At 39.9% G+C, this 21,403-nt stretch overlaps 1 protein-coding gene across 3 annotated transcripts in view; it reads right to left on the bottom strand.

The window, feature by feature from the left end:
* The window catches only part of LOC127415174 (dipeptidyl peptidase 9-like), a 51,791-nt gene that overhangs the window by 5,646 nt on the left and 24,742 nt on the right, over positions 1-21,403 (bottom strand). For all 3 annotated transcript variants that reach the window (XM_051653795.1, XM_051653793.1, XM_051653794.1), the window contains 8 exons: positions 14,900-15,077; positions 9,131-9,290; positions 7,454-7,533; positions 7,212-7,364; positions 5,437-5,572; positions 5,205-5,350; positions 2,427-2,573; positions 1,991-2,143 (listed from right to left, as the gene is read on the bottom strand). In XM_051653795.1, the coding sequence (XP_051509755.1) occupies positions 1,991-2,143; positions 2,427-2,573; positions 5,205-5,350; positions 5,437-5,572; positions 7,212-7,364; positions 7,454-7,533; positions 9,131-9,290; positions 14,900-15,077 (1,153 nt within the window). The remainder of the gene's footprint in view (positions 1-1,990; positions 2,144-2,426; positions 2,574-5,204; positions 5,351-5,436; positions 5,573-7,211; positions 7,365-7,453; positions 7,534-9,130; positions 9,291-14,899; positions 15,078-21,403) is intronic.

Here is a 21,403-nt window from a genome sequence, read left to right as displayed (position 1 = left end):
AAACAGTTCAATTTTTGTTTCATCAGACCAGAGGACACTTCTCCAAAAAGTAAGATCTTTGTCCCCATGTGCACTTAAAAACTGTAGTCTGGCTTTTTTATGGCGGTTTTGGAGCAGTGGCTTCTTCCTTGCTGAGCAGCCTTTCAGGTTATGTCGATATAGGACTCGTTTTACTGTGGATATACAGGTGCATCTCAAAAAATTCATTTTTTTCTGTAATTTAATTAAAAAAGTGGAACTTTCATTACACAAAGTGAAATATTTCAAGCCTTTTTTTTTGTTTGTTTTAATCTTGAAAATTACGGCTTACAGCCATAATAGAATAAAGAATTTATAATACAGAAATGTCGACCTTCTGAAAAGTATGTTAATTTATGCACTCAATACTTGGTAGGGGCTCCTTTTGCAAGAATTACTGCATCAATGCGGCGTGGCATGGAGGCAATCAGCCTGTGGCACTGCTGAAGTGTTATGGAAGCCCAGGTTGCTTTGATAGCAGCCTTCAGCTCGTCTGTATTGTTGGGTCTGGTGTCTCTCATTTTCCGCTTGACAGTACAATGACAATTCAGGTCAGGCAAGTTGGCTGGCCAATCAAGCACAGTAATACCATGGTCGGCAAACCAGTTACTAGTAGTTTTGGCATTGTGGGCAGGTGCCAAGTCCTGCTGGAAAAGGAAATCAGCATCTCCATAAAGCTTGTCAGCAGATGGAAGCATGAAGTACTCTAAAATCTCCTGTTAGATGGCTACATTGACTCTCAACTTGAAAAAACACAGTGGACCAGCACTAGCAGATGACATGGCACCCCAAATCATCACTGACTGTGGAAACTTCACACTGGACTTCAAGCAACTTGGATTCTGTACCTCTCCACTCTTCCTGAGTTTATATGAAAGTTCCACTTTTTGAATTAAATTACAGAAAGAAAAAAAAGAACTTTTCCACAATATTCAAATTTGAGATGCACCTGTAGATACTTGTCTGCCTGCTTTCTCCAGCATCTTCACAAGGTCCTTTTCACAACAAATTATGTTCAGCTCTAGGAGACAGAATACATCTCCTTCCTAAGCGGTATGATGGTTGCATGGTCCCATGGTGTTTATACTTGCGTACTATTGTTTGTAAAGATGAACGTGGTACCTTCAGGTGTTTGGAAATTGCTCCCAAGGATGAACCAGACTTGTGGAGGTCCACAATTTTTTTTCTGAGGTCTTGATAATTTCTTTTGATTTTCCCATGATGTCAAGCAAAGAGGCACTGAGTTTGAAGGTAGGTCTTGAAATACATCCACAGGTGGTACTCCAATTCAGTACACCTTATATCAAAAGCTAATTGGCTAATTGACATCATTTTCTGGAATTTTCCAAGCTGCTTAAAGGCACAGTTAACTTAGTGTATGTAAACTTCTGACCCACTGGAATTGTGATAGTCAATTAAAAGTGAAACAATCTGTCTGTAAACAATTGTTGGAAAAATTACTTGTGTCATGCACAAAGTAGATGTCCTAAACGACTTGCCAAAACTGTAGTTTACTAATATGAAATCTGTGGAGTGGTTAAAAAATTAGTTTTAATGACTTCAGCCTAAGTGTATGTAAACTTCTGACTTCAACTGTATATGGATGGAATTGAGGGATAGTTCACCAAAAAAAAAAAAACAATTTAGCAGAATATCCAGGCTGCTCTGTCCCATAGAATGAAAGAATATAGTGACCACATTTCCTTTTCTTTGTATAACTTCAAAAGACAATAAAAGTTGTATGGACACATTTTATGGTGCTTTCATTGTATTCATTGCACGAATACACATGCCTACACATTCATTTTATGGAAAAGAGAAGCTCTGCCTAACATCTTCTTTTGGATTCCACAGAAGAAATTCAGTCACATGGGTTTAGAACAACATAAGTGTGAGTAAATGGAATTGTTAATTTTGGGTGAACTATCTCTTTAAAATTAAGACGTCACACTAGAGCAGTCGTGAGTCTCACCTTGAAGATGTTTGGCCTGTGAATGAGACCCATGAGAGAGAGGAATCCACCGTAAGACCAGCCATGGATAGCAACACGACTCAAGTCTATGAACTTGTACTTCTCTGCCACAAACTGAAGCCCCTCCACCTGATCTTCAATCTCTACCTGACCCTGAAAGAGAGAAACAAACAGTAATTATAAATAGATAAGTAACATATACCATCTACTGTGTGGTATGGTGCAATTACCTTTAATTCAAGTGAATTACTTTGAAAGGTCTTCAAAGATTTTGCAAACAATAAGCACCATATAAACACCTGTATATTTTTTACTTTGCTCTTACAGTTATATTGAATTTCATATTTACTGTCTAAGTGTGCGGTTCTTCGTTAGAATATGTGGACCTGCTACGTGGACCAGACTTTATGCCTATAGTAAAACCAGTTCTAGTTACCATTTTGTTTTTTAAGGCCCCTTCAAACTTGAGGCCTCTTTGGCATGACCCTCTTCCATCAATGACCACCACTGCATAACCCAGAGATGCTAGTGTGTTCAGACGCAGGTACTTCACACCCTTGTAGGAGTTGTTTACTAACTGCACCTAAAAATAAGAACATGTTAAGAGTATGGCCAACTTTATTATTTAGAATATATTGTGGGACAGTAGAAATTTGGCTGTACCATTTATAAGGCAGTTGATATATTTGCACCACAAATTCACGGTTTTAGTATATTATTGTATTTTGACGAACATGTCTTTTAAAGCTGATGTAACTTTTCAGTGTTAAAATACTTCCTTTTATTCCAGCTTATTATGCAGAGACAATTATAAGTAAGCCATGTATAGGTTAATTTTCTTGAAAACTGTAAACACTGTGTCTCTGTGGCCCTTTGAAAATTCCCGTGTTTGTTTTGAGCGACCCGCTTAGACCCACTGGCGGCAGGACAATCTCTTTGTTTGATCAACAGCAGGTAAGGGGTGTTTTTAGAAAGCCGTTTTGGAAACATTGTTTATTTTTGCAATTCCATTTGGTGGCACTGTTGTTGCAAAAATTACATACTTCAGCTTTAAATGGAGTCAATATTTCATCAAGACATTCACTACTTTTAGTCAATTTTACGGACTTAATTTTAGTTGACGACGAGGTGCAAAAAGACAAAAACATGTATCAAACTGTAACAGACCAAACAAATATTCAAATATTTTGATAAATGTATAAACTACTTACAATTATTTAATTATGTATCAAGCATATTAAAGATTAATACGTTTACAATGTAAGTTTAAACAACATTTGAAAACTGTCCTGAATAGCAGCATAAAATGAATATACTGAAGTATTAGATACTTTCTACAAGTTACTCTGTTGTGAATTCCTCACATTTACATGTAGCTTTTAAGGAAACGGCGTATTCACAATGCAAGTTACGCATTCTGACTAGCGCATAACTTTAGTTTAGTAACTTTAGTTTTAGTTCACCAGTTTATTGGCTTCATTGTCTGTGCAGATGTAAGTTGTAATATTATGTTTATTTTCTGGCAAGAAATATATAAAGTGGCAAGCAAAAGTATATGAACCCTTTGGAATAAATTTGTCTTAAATTATACATAAATTAAGGTTTGATCATCTAAGTTACAATAATGAACAAAAACAATCGGTTTTAATTAATGACACACAAATTATTGTATTGTTCTTGTACGTTTTGAATACATCATTCAAACATTCGCAGTGTCGGTTGTAAGAGTCAGGAGTTGGCAAACCTGGCATTAATTTAATGAAACTAGATTGGAAGTGTGGGTTAGAGCTACTTTGACTTCTAAAAACACACATTTTGAGTGTGCTATTCACAAGAAGCATCTGCTGATGTGGATCATGCCTCGCAAAAAAGAGAGCTCAGATCATCAATAATTGTTGCATTGCGTAAAGCTGGAAAGGGTTACAAAGTTATCTAGAAGAACTTAGATATTCATCTATCCAAAGTTAGACTAATTGTCTATAAATGGAGACGATTTAGTACTGTGGCTACTCTCCCTAGAAGTGACCGTCCAGCCAAGATGACTGAAAGGGTACATCGCAGAATGCTCAATGAGGTAAAAAAAGAACCCTAGAGTGACAGCTAAAGACTTGAAGGAATCATTGGAACTGCTTAACATCTCCGTTCATGAGTCTACTATATGGAAAACATTAAACAGGCATGGCGTCACGGGGGCCTGGGTAGCTCAGCGAGTAGATGCTAACTACCACCCCTGGAGTCGCAAGTTCGAATCCAGGGCGTGCTGAGTGACTCCATCCAGGTCTCCTAAGCAACCAAATTGGCCCGGTTGCTAGGGAGGGTAGAGTCACATGGGGAAACCTCCTCGTGGTCACTATAACGTGTGGTTCTTGATCTCGGTGGGGCACGTGGCGAGTTGTGCGTGGATGCCGCGGAGAATAGCGTGAAGCCTCCACATGCGCTGCATCTCCGCGTTAACGCGCTCAACAAGCCACGCGATAAGATGCGCGGATTGACAGTTTCAGACGCAGAGGCAACTGAGATTCGTCCTCTGCCACCCGGATTGAGGCGAGTCACTACACTACCATGAGGACTTAGAGTTTGGGAGAAAAGGGGAGAGAAAAAAAAAAAAAAAAAATTATATATATATATATAAAAACAGGCATGGTGTCCATGGCAGGGCATCACGAAGGAAGCCGCTGATGCAGTTTAAGGAAGAATGGTCCAAAATTCCTTCTGAACGTTGTGCAGGTCTAATTAGCAGCTACCGGAAATGCTTGGTTGAAGTTATTGCTGCCAAAGGAGGAATGACCAGTTATTAAATCCAAAGGTTCACTTACTTTTTCAACAGCACTGTGAATGTTTAATGGGATGTGTTCACTATAAACATGAAAGATTACAATTGTTTGTGTGTTGTTAGCTTAAGCACATTGTGTTTGTCTATACTTTGACTTTGATGAAGATGAGATCACATTTTATGAACAATTAATGCAGAAAACCAGCTAATTCCAAAGAGTTCACATACTTGTTCTTGCCACTGTAGCCGATTAATCTCACATATAGTATGTGTTTGAGTGAGGTAATTAACCCTTTAGTCAAGTTCATTGTACATATTGTAATATTAACAGTTAATACTGTGTTATTAATGGTTACCATGAAATAAGATTTTGGTCATACTGCTCATCACTTCAAAAAGGTAAAGAAATTCTTTCAAGAGTAATGTTTCATCCAAACAAACCTGTGGACCTCCGTACACAAACAGGATAGTGGGGTATTTTTTTCCTGGTTTCAGGTTATGTGGTTTGTACAGCATTCCATACAGTCTAAAGCCAGACTCAGCAGGGAAGCTAAAGATCTCTGGAGGAACATAATCAGCTGGACAACCTGCACAGCACAGATACAAGCCAAACTTGTTAGAGCACTAGTTACTCGTCTATTGCTGTGTGTGTAAATCACAGCTCGGCTCTTACCTGTGGCCTCCATCATACTCGCCCAGAACTCTGGCTCTTTGTGTAGGGGGTCGCTGTCAGAGCCCATCAGTTTGTAGACGTGAACACACGCCGGGGTGCTGACATTACTGTAGTGGCTAATGAACATGTCAAAGTTCTATATTGAAAAGGAAAGGAGGGATGAAAAAAGATAGACACACCAACATATATCTAATATTCTAACATAAAGAGTGACTGTTAAGGCCTGTTCACATCAAGTATAACATTTTCAACAAAATTATGTAGCAAGAGTTTTTAAAAAATGCACATCTAACAAATTCATCATTACCTTTTTTAGGATAAGTCATTTTTTCATAGGCCAATTGGTGCAATAAACTTATCAATCAATAAGATACAAGCTGAAATACAAATTTGCATCATACCCAGAGAGAATACAGAAAAACAATTTGTACCCGAAGAGGTACAAAAAAAAATTAAATTGTTTGCAACTTTTGTAAATGATTTGCGTTGTTTTGTAACAGTGTTGGGGTCTTTCTAAGCTACTCATGACTAAAAGTAGTTAAACTTCAGTTTACTAACAAAAAGTAGCTGACTACATTGGAACTATATAATGAAGAATTTTTTTTCAGATATACTGTATAACATTAGCATGGTATTATTTTCTGCAATCAGAGTTCTGATAGCAGAATTCAATAATATCACCTGATAGTTGTACATTTAATACGTGTGACATTCCCTTATGAAAATTAACCATCGATTTCAGTAAAACCATAGTAACCACAAAATTAACTATAGATATTATATTACTACTTTGGTACAACCATGGTTCATTTTCCTAAGGATTAAAGGTGCACTCAGTAATTTAAAAAAAAAATTACACAATATACACTAATAAACGAACAATATTTTTTAAAACTAAATCGAAATATCATGAAAAACATCAGAAATTAACTAAATATTTTGCCTCAAAAAGAAGGTCTGCAAGGGAGCTTTAGATCTCTATCGCAGCACGTTTGAGATGGGGCATTCAAGCAAAGACATTTGTTTCGCTTCAACAGGACCACCACCGGTATTAACCACAGAAAATACAACATAGCTGCACACAAACCAGAGAACAGGACTGGTGCCAGTTCACAGCTGACAGTTACACGCGCGATGCCGAAAATAGAATACAAGCGATCGATAGAATGTACCGTCGCTTGTCACTGCTGGTTAGGACAAAAACTCTGATTACCATAGAAAATATACCTTTTATCGTGTGTCACTTGCGTCAGGTTAGGACATGGTGTGACTGTGGCTGCCTGTAGCCTCCTGTATGTTTCTGTTTGATTTCCGAGTACTCTGTTAAAAATAAGGCTGGGCATGGAAATGCATCAATTCTTCGCCTACAAACTCTTCAGACATACTTGGTAAGTTTTGCTCTCTGTTTTGTGTGCAGCTGTGTTGTGTTCTGTTGGCGCTATCGCTGTGGAGGACCTGTTTTTAGATAAACAAAATGAGTTTTCAATTGAACGCCCCAATATCGCGAGGGTGCTGCGTGAACTGGAAAAAAAAAAAAAAAAAAAAAAAAAAAAATCACATTTTGTGATGCTACAGTGCTACTTGTTGGAAAATGAAGCTTGTTACCAGAAAAACTACACTACTGTGAAAATAGCTTCATTACTGTCATGCTACTTAAAAATTTAGTTAAGTTAGTAGCATTGCTACTTTTAGCTAGGTACTCCCCAACATTGTTTTGTCACATCAGATTTGGCATGAACAGACGTTAAACATCTCTGTAGCGTCAGCACACACACCTGGCTAACAGAGCAGCTATGAGAAAAGCCCTGCTTCGTAAGTCTGACGATTTCCCCAGGAGATTCGTAGCTCACGACGTACAGATGGTGTTCCAGGGGAGTGTCTTTTGTGCCCTGGAAGTAAACTAGCTTGGTATCTTCATTTACCCAGATCTGCACGTGAAGATAAATGCACAGTGTTAAGAACGGCAGTATATGGAGGATATATTTGTATTTCGCCTTCTTTGAATAGCATAGCAAACCTTTGAGCCGTGTCTGGCCAACACTTCCCACTCTCCACTGGTTAAAGCCACCTCCTCCTCTATCGGGCATTTGAAATCATCTAAACACATATATGGAAAGCCATTCATATTAGAAAATTATTTACGTTGTATCGGCGCGTTTACGTATCATAATGTGTTTACGATGAAATCCGGATAAAGAGACCAGGCATGTGATTGGCTAAGCACAAAAAAGCCGTGCAAAAAATTTACCGAGCAACATGGAGGACAGTGAACAACCCCCCAACATTAATTAATGCACTAGGAACTAAAGTGAACTAAAAATAAAAATAATAATAATATTATATATATATATATATATATATATATATATATATATATATATATATATATATAACCAACATTAACAAAGATTAATAAATGCTGTAAAAAAAGAAAAGAAAAAAGAAAAAAAAGAAAAAGGATATCATTAACTGTTAGTTCATGATACCTAATGCATTAACTAATGTTAACACACAGAATTGTTTATCAGCATAAAACCACCCAAACAGAGTGCAGAAGTTAGGAAATCTATAGCCAACATTTGGGCAGGGATCATTTTAAAAAGCTTCGAGATTTGGATTGTAATATTCGTTATGATACTGTCATCTAATTGTGTCCTGCACACGGCCGCTAGATGGCGCCATTAGTTCGTGCAGTACTAACTGAAGCAGTCAACGCAGGCTGTTTTAAACGCGGATATGGCACGCAAGGCTACATCACAATTTCATCTTAATTCATTCCATAATGCTCCGTCAACAGATAGTATACCAATGTCTCAGAGGTCAATGTTTGCAGTTTTTAAAGAGTTTTGTATGGGTTTTACCCTCAACATATGCTTACTGTAAGTGCTCCTTTTTACAATGGTCACACTGGTTTTTCCACATTATGTGAAAACGTCAATGAATAAAAATGTAATATTACATGTTTTTAAGAGTGCTGACCTATCTTTACTGTGTGGCTAGTATTATTTCTGGATTGTGCATTTAAATTACAGTAGTCTCCCAAAAACTCATGTCCATTATTACATCCTAACCCAAGTTCATTTCCTGATCTAAACAGGGAGAAACCTCATCTAGGCTTATAATTGCCTAATGTCTGGACTATATCTGCAGGGTTTTATGATTATACATACAGGCGGTTCGATATACTGGCAATAAGTAGTTTATGAGTGACAATAATTGTCACGACTTCACTGCAAATTTCAGGTCAGTAAAGCTGTAATTGCAGGCTATTTTTAACCTGTCAGCATCAGGGGTCACGGTTCAAAGACGTTTTATATGCCACCATTTTATTTCTCTTGATGAATTAAAATAAACCTGTCTTACTTGAATGAAGTCCTGACAGCGATCAGGAGAAATCAGGAGCCTCAGTCTTGTGCGTTCTCAACAATGTGTGCATGTGATGCAGAAGCAGCTGTAGTTTGTGAGTGAAGTTCCGAGGGAAGGTTGAATGACGCTTGTTTGTGTGAAAAATGCTTATCGAGAATGCACCGGACAGGACATTGTCGATAAAATATGAACAACCAATTAAATATTAACATAACTGATTTACATAATTCACAGGGGTCACATTTTAAGGTCGGAAAAAACAGAATTCCGGAAGAATCACATCCCTAAGAGACACACACAACAGTATGTTTAAAGTGCCTTGCTTGACCTTCTGAAGTGCTGTATTCTCTGGACCACTGCTGGCAGCTGGACTGTAACAGGCTGGTTATTCTGTACAAATGGCAGAAGCCCGTTTGTGACTCATTCACCCACAGGAATGTGATCTTGTCATTAGTTGTTTGTATGAAGGGGTAGAAGATATCATGGACCTATTGGAAATAAGAAGACTCTTAAACACTACAATCAGAAAAGCATAATATCTTATTAATTCTGAAGTATATTAAAGATTAATGTTTAATACAGCCCCTTTCCTACCTAGAGTTTTGGTACTCCACAACTGGAAGGACAACTTTTTAGAGGAACTACAGGTGCATCTCCATAAATTAGAATGTCGTGGAAAAGTTCATTTATTTCAGTAATTCAACTCAAATTGTGAAACTCGTGTATTAAATAAATTCAGTGCACACAGACTGAAGTAGTTTAAGTCTTTGGTTCTTTTAATTGTGATGATTTTGGCTCACATTTAACAAAAACCCACCAATTCACTATCTCAAAAAATTAGAATATGGTGACATGCCAATCAGCTAATCAACTCAAAACATCTGCAAAGGTTTCCTGAGCCTTCAAAATGGTCTCTCAGTTTGGTTCTCTAGGCTACACAATCATGGGGAAGACTGCTGATCTGACAGTTGTCCAGAAGACAATCATTGACACCCTTCACAAGGAGGGTAAGCCACAAACATTCATTGCCAAAGAAGCTGGCTGTTCACAGAGTGCTGTATCCAAGCATGTTAACAGAAAGTTGAGTGGAAGGAAAAAGTGTGGAAGAAAAAGATGCACAACCAACCGAGAGAACCGCAGCCTTATGATTGTCAAGCAAAATCGATTCAAGAATTTGGGTGAACTTCACAAGGAATGGACTGAGGCTGGGGTCAAGGCATCAAGAGCCACCACACACAGACGTGTCAAGAAATTTGGCTACAGTTGTCGTATTCCTCTTGTTAAGCCACTCCTGAACCACAGACAACGTCAGAGGCGTCTTACCTGGGCTAAGGAGAAGAAGAACTGGACTGTTGCCCAGTGGTCCAAAGTCCTCTTTTCAGATGAGAGCAAGTTTTGTATTTCATTTGGAAACCAAGGTCCTAGAGTCTGGAGGAAGGGTGGGGAAGCTCATAGCCCAAGTTGCTTGAAGTCCAGTGTTAAGTTTCCACAGTCTGTGATGATTTGGGGTGCAATGTCATCTGCTGGTGTTGGTCCATTGTGTTTTTTGAAAACCAAAGTCACTGCACCTGTTTACCAAGAAATTTTGGAGCACTTCATGCTTCCTTCCGCTGACCAGCTTTTTAAAGATGCTGATTTCATTTTCCAGCAGGATTTGGCACCTGCCCACACTGCCAAAAGCACCAAAAGTTGGTTAAATGACCATGGTGTTGGTGTGCTTGACTGGCCAGCAAACTCACCAGACCTGAACCCCATGGAGAATCTATGGGGTATTGTCAAGAGGAAAATGAGAAACAAGAGACCAAAAAATGCAGATGAGCCGAAGGCCACTGTCAAAGAAACCTGGGCTTCCATACCACCTCAGCAGTGCCACAAACTGATCACCTCCATGCCACGCCGAATTGAGGCAGTAATTAAAGCAAAAGGAGCCCCTACCAAGTACTGAGTACATATACAGTAAATGAACATACTTTCCAGAAGGCCAACAATTCACTAAAAATGTTTTTTTATTGGTCTTATGATGTATTCTAATTTTTTGAGATAGTGAATTGGTGGGTTTTTGTTAAATGTGAGCCAAAATCATCACAATTAAAAGAACCAAAGACTTAAACTACTTCAGTCTGTGTGCACTGAATTTATTTAATACACGAGTTTCACAATTTGAGTTGAATTACTGAAATAAATGAACTTTTCCACGACATTCTAATTTATTGAGATGCACCTGTATATTCTGGAAGAGACATTTCCCTCTTGCATTTGCACCTACAAAATACCCCTGTGATGACAATGTAGTGTTGACCGTTTTTCTTCTGACATTGTTTGCACAAACAATACAATAGCAACAACAACACTGATGGAGGATGCCAGGATCAGAGCTACACTTTTGTTAGGGCTGTTTTACACAAACTGTGTCTGCAGGTTACGGTCTTTACACTTAGCGTGCGAGTCATGCTATGCTGCGTCCCTGAAGGTGCAGTTAAAGGAGAGGCGCTCAGCTTCTTTTAACCACGCAGCACATGCTGAACTCAGAGGAAAACATGTTGAAAATGCACTATAAACCAATTTATCTACACAATCTTTTACAATAAAGGCTTTTATGTCTCAACATTAAATACTGTACTGAACTACTCACCCATTGACTGAAAAAAGATGTCTTGATGCAAGTAAAACACCCAGTAACAGGCACGCAACATTTTCCTCATGTAAATTAGATTTCATGACAGTTAAGTTTACAATAGTTCTCAATTACCCACTCTCGATAAACATATTATTTATGTCTGTTATCACAGGAAAAACTCAATGTAGTAATTCAGAAATCCCTTTATTTTCTGTATAGTGCTGCAACTGTCACACAGTACAGATACAACTAAAATGTTCTGATTACGACTGTAACCTTGGTTCCCTGAATAGAGAGAACAAATGCTGTGTCAGTATCTGACGCCATGGGAAACTCCTCCCAGGAGTGACAAACTCTCAAGCCCTTTAGAATTTTGCCAATATTTTGCCAGATGGTCTACCCCTAATGTGTGTGCCTTTGCTGGCATATAAACTGGAGTACAGCACAATTTCATTAGGATTTTTAGACTAAAGGGAAGAGTGCCATCTCATGGTCCCTTAACAGTGTGAAATCAGTAATGCTTCGAGCATATGAAGTGTCTTGTTCCCTCCTTTCAAGGAACCAGTGTTGCAGTCGTAACCACAATGTTTCCTTTCAAGTTGGTCACTTTGACGCTGTGTCAGTAGCTGACGCTATGAGAAAATGTGTACCACCACGCCAATCTTCGCCCAATTGACTTTGAGACCTAAACGCTCCAAATGTGAAAGCAACAGGTCTCTTAGCTTGCACGCTCGTGCCTTTGACTGGTACTGTCTCTATTATGTCTCTGGCGAGGAGACTTTGTACCTCTGAGAGAAAGACCAGCCTGTTCCACACCATCATGGTTTAGGACATAATGCTGTTGAAGCGAGGCAGCTGTCTAGTGAACTGAAGCACATAGCCTTGTTTGACTGTGTGCAGTACCCAACTGGAGATGCCCGTAAGACCAAGCCAAGCATCCATGTAATGGGCCAAAGGACACAGAGGCTCACCAGTGTCAATCGGACTATAAACCCCGCCCACCCTCATGGAGCGGTCGTGCAGTGCAACTGGGTTAACATGGGGAACTGGAAAGGAGCTCATTTGTGCATATTTGCACTTTTGAGCATCAAGCATTTGCAACAAGGTCTGCATGTTTTATTGGAACGTGACAAATATTTGACATGGAGCCAACACCACCACAAACATTAACAGTGTTGTGAACATCTCGTTCCCAGCAATCGGCAGCAGGGAGAGGGAGGGACACTCTGTGGGAACATGGAGGAGTGGTCCGGGCCTTCATCGGAGCCAGAGCAAACAGTTCTGTGAGCTCTGGTCCCAGCTTCATGGTACTTGAACCAACAGGAATGCTTGGCTTGCTCAGAATAAGGCTTTCCGCTGAGAAGAGGTCTGGTGAGCAACATTTTTTGCTTAGACCACGGCTGCTGGGACCTAACTGCTGGCTCAGTCTACATTTTCTGGGAAGCTGGAGGGATGGGGGCACTGAACTTTGCAAGCGAGCGAGTCGGTTGTGCAACAGGGCAACCTCACCTTGTGCTTGTACAATTATGAGTGCTTCTTAGCTGGTTGGAGCTGCTAGGTGAAGGTACTCATGGCGTCACCGAAGAGGCCCTGCTGCGACACTGAGTTGTCGACCAGCATAGCTTTGTCCTTATCGTGTACGTCTGTGAAATTGAGCCAGAGATGATGCTCTACGGACACCAGGCTACCCACAGATCTGCCGACGGCTTGGGCAGTGATCTTAGTAGCCCGGAGGGCCAGATCAGTGGCATGATGCAGCTCTTTGAATGACTCGGGGTATGGCCTGTTCGCATCTATGTCCTTGAGCAAGTAAGCCTGGTAGGCCTGAAGACCTAGTATGCAGGGCCGAACCAGCTTGACCTGCCACCGCATAGGCCTTGCCTACGAACGAGGACGTTAGCAGCCAAGGCTTGGACGGTTTTGCGTCATGAAGGACGCTGCACTGGAAATGTGCGTTCATGCAGAGAACCTCCCAGCAGGGGGAAATACCAACAAACTCATTGGCCGAGCGAGACCAGGCATCACTTTCAGACACTGCGTGCGATTTGACATCTCCGTATTCATCAATGTGATTGCACCCAGCATGCCGATTGTGAGACTCAGATCGTAACGGGCAAATTCAATAGGCGCAGATGATTGAAATTGAGACGGAAGGCACGCAAGGCGTGTTGCCACGCCGGTGACAAATCCTCCTCAAATTCTCTGTGCTCTACATACCTCAGGAGCCACAGGAGTATGGTGGGAGGGAGTGGGACCAGTGTCATCCATAAGAAAGAAGGCGAGCCGAGAGTGAAGCTCCTTGAGTTAAGCATTCACAGTGAACACAATCAGTCTCAGAGTGCCGCTACCGTGTGAGCTTGGCCAAGGCATATAAAGCAGCACTTGTGCCCTTCAAGAAAAAGGCTCTTTTACATGCTTTACATTCAATAGAACACTTAACACAATTACAACAACAGCATTTCAAATACAGCAGTGATAAAGGATAAGATGTTCGTCACAGCACTTGCAGCGTGGTAAAAAATAACCCACTTGCATTAAGGGTGTAGTTTCAACGAGAGAGTGAAGATTTGGGCGTCCATTCTAAGGAATTACTCTGCACCAATCTCAGTTGCCTCCGCATCTGAGACAGTCAATCCGCACATCTGATCACGTGGATTGAGCGTATTACCGCGGAGACATAACGCGTGTGGAAGCTTCGTTATTCTCTTCAGCATCCACGCCCAACACACCACGCGCCCCACCGAGAACGAGAACCACATTATAGCGACCACGAGGAGGTTACCCCATGTGACTCTACCCACCCTAGCAACTGGACCAATTTGGTTGCTTAGGAGACCTGGCTGGAGTCACTCAGCATGCCCTGGATTCGAACTCACAACTCCAGGGGTGGTAGTCAGCGTCTTTACTCGCTGAGCTAACCAGGCCCCTGTTCATTCACTTTATTGCCTGTGCAGATGCAAGTTGTAATATCATGTTTACATTGTGGATATAGCTGATTAATCTCACATATATAGGACATGTTTGAGTGAGATAATTAACCCCAAGTAAAGTTCATTGTACAGGTGTTCAGCAGTCTTGCAGCTCAAGTGGGCAAATCTCAGATATACTATGACTGGATTATTTGAATCAATTCTTCCTAGATTTTTATTAAAAAAAGTACTCTTCTCATCATATTTTTGTCAACAGTATAATTTAATTAAATATATTTATCGTCATGAGGTTTCTTTTTCGTCTTGAAAAATAACAGTTGAACTCCAGTATCAGCCAATATTAGCTGTATTGGTCTGATTCAGCTGATATTAGATCCAGCTTTTTTCTATGCCAGACAAAAAAAAAAAAAAAAAAGTAAATCAGCCGCATTGTTTAGCAGTATAAAAACTTAACTATTAAAAAAATAAATACATCAATCACCCAACTGGCATCACCCAAAATTTCAATACAAGTGCATCCCTGTTATTTAATATCACCGAAGGGTCTTACATTGATCCAGATGTCAGTGAGCTCATCATAGATGATGAAGGGCTGCACTCCCTCAGGCATGGCATCCACATGCTCCTCCCACTGTGGGTCATCCACACCCACAGGTATAAAGAGCGCGGGCGGTAACAGCACTAACTGCAGCTTCTGTTGACTGCGGTCCAGTAACACTGCCCAAGCACTGGAGAGAGACCATTTCAACATACAATTAAACCTGAAAACACACTTAACAATGCTAGATATTAATAGACTTGTTCAAACTTGATGGCTGCAAACGTGTTGCACCAGGTGTGACTAGGGATGCACCGATCCGATACCTGGATCAGTACTGGCTGATACTGACGTTTTTAACCGGATCGGGTATCGGTCCGACAAGCCCGATCCATATCCGATACTGTGTTAATCACGGTTGTTACCGTCAAGCTTCAAAAATGGCATAAAACAACCATAAAAGCACCATTAAAGTAGCCCATATGACTCGTGGGTTTTATTTAAAGTCTCTTGAAGACAAACGATAGCTTTGTGAATCTCAAAAGGCTGCGTTTAATAAAAAAAAAAAATTATAATCTGCATGTGCAGCATGCTTCCGTAATTGAGCGGTGCTCTGTTGTGTCACACACACACCGCGTGGGCTGATGACATGTTGTTTTCAGCTCATAGAGCAGCGCACAATATGTGACTGCCCTACACAAACTACATCTCAGATGTACAGTGGCAAGAAAAAGTATGTGAACCCTTTGGAATTAGCTGGTTTTCTGCATTAATTGGTCATAAAATGCAATCTCATCTTCAAAGTCACAAGTATAGACAAAGACAACATGCTTAAGCTAACAACACACAAACAATTATAATCTTTCATGTCTTTATGGAACACGTCGCATTAAACAGTCACAGTGCTGTGGAAAAATTAAGTGAACCCTTGGATTTAATAACTGGTCGATCCTCCTTTGGCAGTAATAACCTCAACAAAGCATTTCCTGGAGCTAAAGATTAGACCTGCACAACGTTCAGAAGAAAGTTTGGACAATTCTTCCTTGGAGAACTGCTTCAGCTCAGCCATATTCTTAGGATGTCTGGTGTGATCGGCTCTCGAGGTCATTCCACAGCATCTCTATTGGGTTAAGGTCTAGGCTTTAGCTGGGCCACTCCAAAAGGTGGATTTTCATTTTTTGAAGCCATTCTGTAGTGGGTTTACTTCTATGTTTAGGGTCATTTTCCAGCTGCATCACCCAACTTCTACTGAGCTTCAGCTGGTGCATAGCCACCCTGACATTATCCTGTAGGATATCTTGATAAACTTGGGAATTCATTTTTCCCTCGATGATGACAAACGGTCCAGGCCCCCGAAGAATCAAAGCAGCCCCAAATAATGATGCTTTCTCCACTGTTCTTCAGCACTGGAATGATGTTTTCATGTTGGTATGCGGTGCCCTTTTTACGCCATACTTAGTGCTACGTGAACTTCCCAAACAATTCAACCTTATTTTCATCAGTCCACAAAACATGTTTTTGTTGGAAAGCAGCAGCTTCCTTCGTGGTGCCCTGCCATGGACGCCATGCCTGTTTAATGTTTTTCATATAGTAGACTCATGAACAGAGGTGTTAACCAGTTCCAGTGATTCTTTCAAGTCTTCAGCTGTCATTATAGGGTTCTTTTTTACCTCATTGAGCATTCTGCAGTGTGCCCTTTGAGTCATCTTGGCTGGATGGCCACTTCAAGGGAGAGAAGCCACAGAACTAAATCATCTCCATTTATAGACAGTTTGTCTAACTGTGGACAGATGAATATCTAAGCTCTTCAAGATAATTTTGTAACCCTCTCCAGCTTCATGCAAAGCAACAATTCTTGATCGTAGGTCTTCTGAGATCATCAGCAGATGCTTCTTGTGAATAGCGAACTCAAAATGTTTGAGTGCTTTTTTAAGTCCAAGTAGCTCTAACCCACACCTCCATTCTCGTTCCATTAATTGAATTCCAGGTTTGCCAACTCCTGACTCTAATTAGCTTTTCTAATTATTGTAATTTTATTTTATATTTATTTTATATTAAATTACAATAATATGTATGACTGGGTTCCAAACATTTTTTTTTTTTAAATGGATTGAAAAGTGGACTGATATCCTATTACAACTAAAGTGGAAAAAAGAGGTCTCAATCCAGATTCAAGTTTAAAAAATGTGTAAAGAGAACTGACTTTTCTACTGAAAAATTTCACTAGAATTACGGTACATTTGGCTTCTGCGCTATTTATATAAAGTTTTTCTCAATAGGCTACACATTTTTTATGTAATCCTTTTTTGTTTTCTCTAATTTATAATTAAATAATGTGTAGTTAGTAGAGCTGTAAGAATTAAGGCGTTAACGCATGTAATGAATTAAAATAGTTTAACATGTGAATTTTTCTTAAATCGCAATTAACGCATTGATCATTAATACAGCATAAACACTGGTGTGAAGAGCGGAACCTTTGTAATGTGTCTGCCCAGAGTCATTACACTGACACACACGCCACAGTGCCAGAGCCCTTCTACTAAGAGAGCATAAAAGCTTAGCATAAAACAGCATAACGCGGCAGTGCCATAGCCATTCAACATGCTAGTTGACCGTTACACTCTCTTCTATAATAGAGCTGCGGAGGTTGCTATCTCGATAAGTATTTTTCAGCCTTGGTAAGTGTGTTTGTTTGCAAGTGCTTCTCATAGTGAGTTCAAAGTGTTGTTTGATGCTGGCGTTGCCGCCCTAACGTGAATCATGAACACAGCTTCACGACTGCTGTAACAAAGCAGATAGCCACAGTATACTAGTAGATTAATATTGTGGAGGATGAGAGTTTAAGGGATTTGATGTCCATTGCAATGAAAATGCAACCTATGTGGGGACTAGTTCTTTTAGTTAGTCAAACTCCCACTTAGACTTTGGAAAATGTTTAAATGTTACTTGAATTGGTGCTATATTAGTGCATTTCTATCAACATTGTGGAAGGCTTTGTTTGAAAGTTTAATAAAGCATTATATTGTCACATTTTTTTTTCTTTCATAAAATTGTAATGAATTTTGACAAGAATATAGTGTCAAATTTCAGCACTTTTAAAATCTGCGATTAACGACAAAAAAGCAAGCAATTAATCTCGATGAACTGCAAAAAAATTATGCGATTAAAAATAGTTCTTTCCATATAAAAGAGTAACCCCAATCAGTTTCATACAGGTAGGTATAGATATTCCAAACTGATTAAGAAAAAAACAACACTGGTATCGGATGAGGAAAAAAAACAACAACAACAAAAATCGGTGCATCCCTAGGTGTGACTTCAAAACACCAAAGGTTCTCACATGTCTCAACTTACCATGACATGCCAAGTTTGATTATCTGCACGTGCAATATGTAATTAAGATTTGAGAATTACAGTTGAAGTCAGAAGTTTAGATACACTTAAGTTGAAGTTACTAAAACACATTTTTTTAACCACACCACAGATTTAATATTAGCAAACTATACTTTTCACAAGTCGTTTGGGACATTTACTTTGTGCATGACACAAGTAATTGTTCCAACAATTGTTTACAGACAAACTGTTTCACTTTTAATTGACTACATCACAATTTCAGTGAGTTAGAAGTTTACATACACCAAGTTAACTGTGTCTTTAAGCAGCTTGGAAAATTCCAGAAAATGATGTCAAGCCTTTAGGCAATTGGCCAATAAGCTTCTGATAGGCTAATTGGAGGTATATCTGTTGATGTATTTTAAGGCCTACCTTCAAACTCAGTGCCTCTTTGCTTGACATCATGTGAAAATCAAATGATATCAGCCAAGACCTCAGAAAAAAACAAAACATTGTTGACCTCCACAAGTCTGGTTCATCCTTGGGAGGAATTTCCAAACGCCTGAAGGTACCATATTCATCTGTACAAACAATAGTACGCAAGTATAAACACCATGGGACCACGCAGCCATCATACCGCTCAGGAAGGAGATGCATTCTGTCTCCTAGACATGAATGTAGTTTGATGCAAAAAGTGCAAATCAATCCCAGAACAACAGCAAAGGATCTTGTGAAGATGCTGGAGGAAACAGGTAGACAAGTATCTAGATCCACAGTAAAACAAGTCCTATATCAACATAACCTGAAAGGCTGCTCAGCAAGGAAGAAGCCACTGCTCCAAAGCCGCCATAAAAAAGCCAGACTACAGTTTGCAAGTGCACATAGGGACAAAGATCTTGCCAGGAATTTAAAGCTCGGTCGCAAATAGGTCTTCCAAATGGGCAATGACCAAGAGCATACCTCCAAAGTTGTGGCAAAATGGCTTAAGGACAATAAAGTCAAGGTATTGGAGTGGCCATCACAAAGCCCTGACCTCAATCTGATAGAAAATGTGTGTACAGAACTGAAAAAGCATGTGCGAGCAAGGAGGCCTACAAACCTGACTCAGTTACACCAGTTCTGTCTGGAGGAATGGGCCAAAATTCCAGCAAGTTCTTGTGAGAAGCTTGTGAAAGGCTACTCTTGGTTGGGTTACTTGGGTTAACTTGACCCAAGTTAAACAATTTGAAGGCAATGCTACCAAATACTATGTATACTTCTGACCCACTGGGAATGTGATGAAAGAAATAAAAGCTGAAATAAAATTCTCTCACTATTAGAGAGACTGGACTTCCTGTTCCTGACGGCATGCTGCACGAGTGTTTGTAGCCTGCTTAGCATTGCTTATTCTTATTCTCATATGTTCATCGTTTTATCCTTTGTCATTTTACCGCGTTTCGGATTTTTCCGCTTTTCTGTTTCATCTGTGTGTTTTACCTGTTGCTGCTGGCGCCTAGCTCGAGTCCGTGTTTGTAGCCTGCTAGCTGTTTTAGCATAGATTATCTATCTGTTTTCAACTTTTAATCCTTAACATCTGCCATTTTTCAGCACGCATCAGGTTTCCCCCCGCATTATTCTCTTATCATGATTCAACTGCGTGCATTTTCCGGGTGCATCCGCTTTCTATCATTATCGCGATTAAACCGCATGCAATTTACAGCGCGCACCCGTTTTTCTCCTCTGTGTTACATGGATTATTGCACTGATCTCAAAGGACTGCTTATCAAGAACAACCATAACAACAAACAATTGCTTGACGGATTCACATCGATCTCAAACCCCCACCGCTCAGGAACAACCAACAACAACAAAAAAACAATTGCTGTAAGTCATGGCATCTGCTAATTTTATTAATTCCTGCATTGCATGTCACATGTTTACTAAAGCCTCTTCCATCAGCAGTGAGGGATTTACATGTGATAAATGTGAGGAATTAGTCAGGCTGACGGAGAAGGTTAATGAGTTAAGAGACATGTATCCGAACGCTAGAGGAGGTCAGTGAGAAAGAGAAGCTGGTAGATACTGATTCGGATGCGTGTAGTACAGTGAGCAACACACACACTTTGGTTCCAGCTGTAGAGCCCTCGCAGCAGGGCGTTTTGGTGATGTCTCAGCGGCATACTCGCTCAGCAAAGCGACACCACTCTCCCATTCCTATTAGGGTTTCGAAATTCAAATTTCGATTCTCACTCATTGATGCACCCACTGAGAATCATGTTGAAAGAGCCCTAATAATTCGTGATTCTATTGTAAGGAACGTAGAAATAGACTCCAGCCACTATTGTTAAATGCATTTCCGGGGCTCGAGCGTCTGACATCAGATCAAATTTACAAGTGCTGGCTAATGCTAAACGTAGATTTTCTAAAACTTTTATTCATGTCGGCACTAATGATGTCCGGCTTCGCCAGTCGGAGGTCACTACAGATAATGTTAAAGAGGTGTGTGAACTTGAAAAAAAGATGTCGGACACTGTAATATGCTCTGGCCCCCTCCCTGCTTGTCATGGTGACGATGTTTATAGTAGATTAGTGTCACTGAATAGCTGGATGTCCGAGTGGTGTCTGGAGAATAGCATAGGATTTATAGACAATTGGAAGAGTTTTTGGGGTAGACGTGATCTGTTAATGAGAGACGGACTCCATCCCTCCAGGGAAGGTGCCACTCTCCTCTCTAGTAATTTGGCTCATAGTCTTAATAATGACAGTATTTGACTAACTGGGGCCCAGGTCAGGAAGCAGACAAACTGGTTAATCCGAACGTCTGCTAGCTGCCTTGAGACATCACACAGGTCACATAAACTACAACACAGAGACTGTATCACCTAGATATCACATAGAGACTGTGTCTGTTCCCCGAACTACCAAACACAAAACTGTCACTAAATCATTTAGAAAAAAATCTGATTAAGATCAAACATGAAAAAATGTAAGATAAACATCATATGAATGTAGGGCTACTAAACATTAGATCTCTTTCTACCAAAGCACTTATTGTAAATGAAAATATTACAGATCATAGTTTAGATGCACTCTGTTTGACCGAAACCTGGCTTAAACTAAATGAATATATAAACTTAAATGAATCTACTCCCAAAGGTTATTGTTAAAAATATGAGCCTCATCTGAAGGGTCGAGGAGAGGGTG

Source organism: Myxocyprinus asiaticus, chromosome 24 (genome assembly GCF_019703515.2).
Source record: "Myxocyprinus asiaticus isolate MX2 ecotype Aquarium Trade chromosome 24, UBuf_Myxa_2, whole genome shotgun sequence".
In the NCBI taxonomy this organism is placed as follows: Eukaryota; Metazoa; Chordata; class Actinopteri; order Cypriniformes; family Catostomidae; genus Myxocyprinus; species Myxocyprinus asiaticus.
This window is presented reverse-complemented; position numbering and strand designations above follow the sequence as displayed.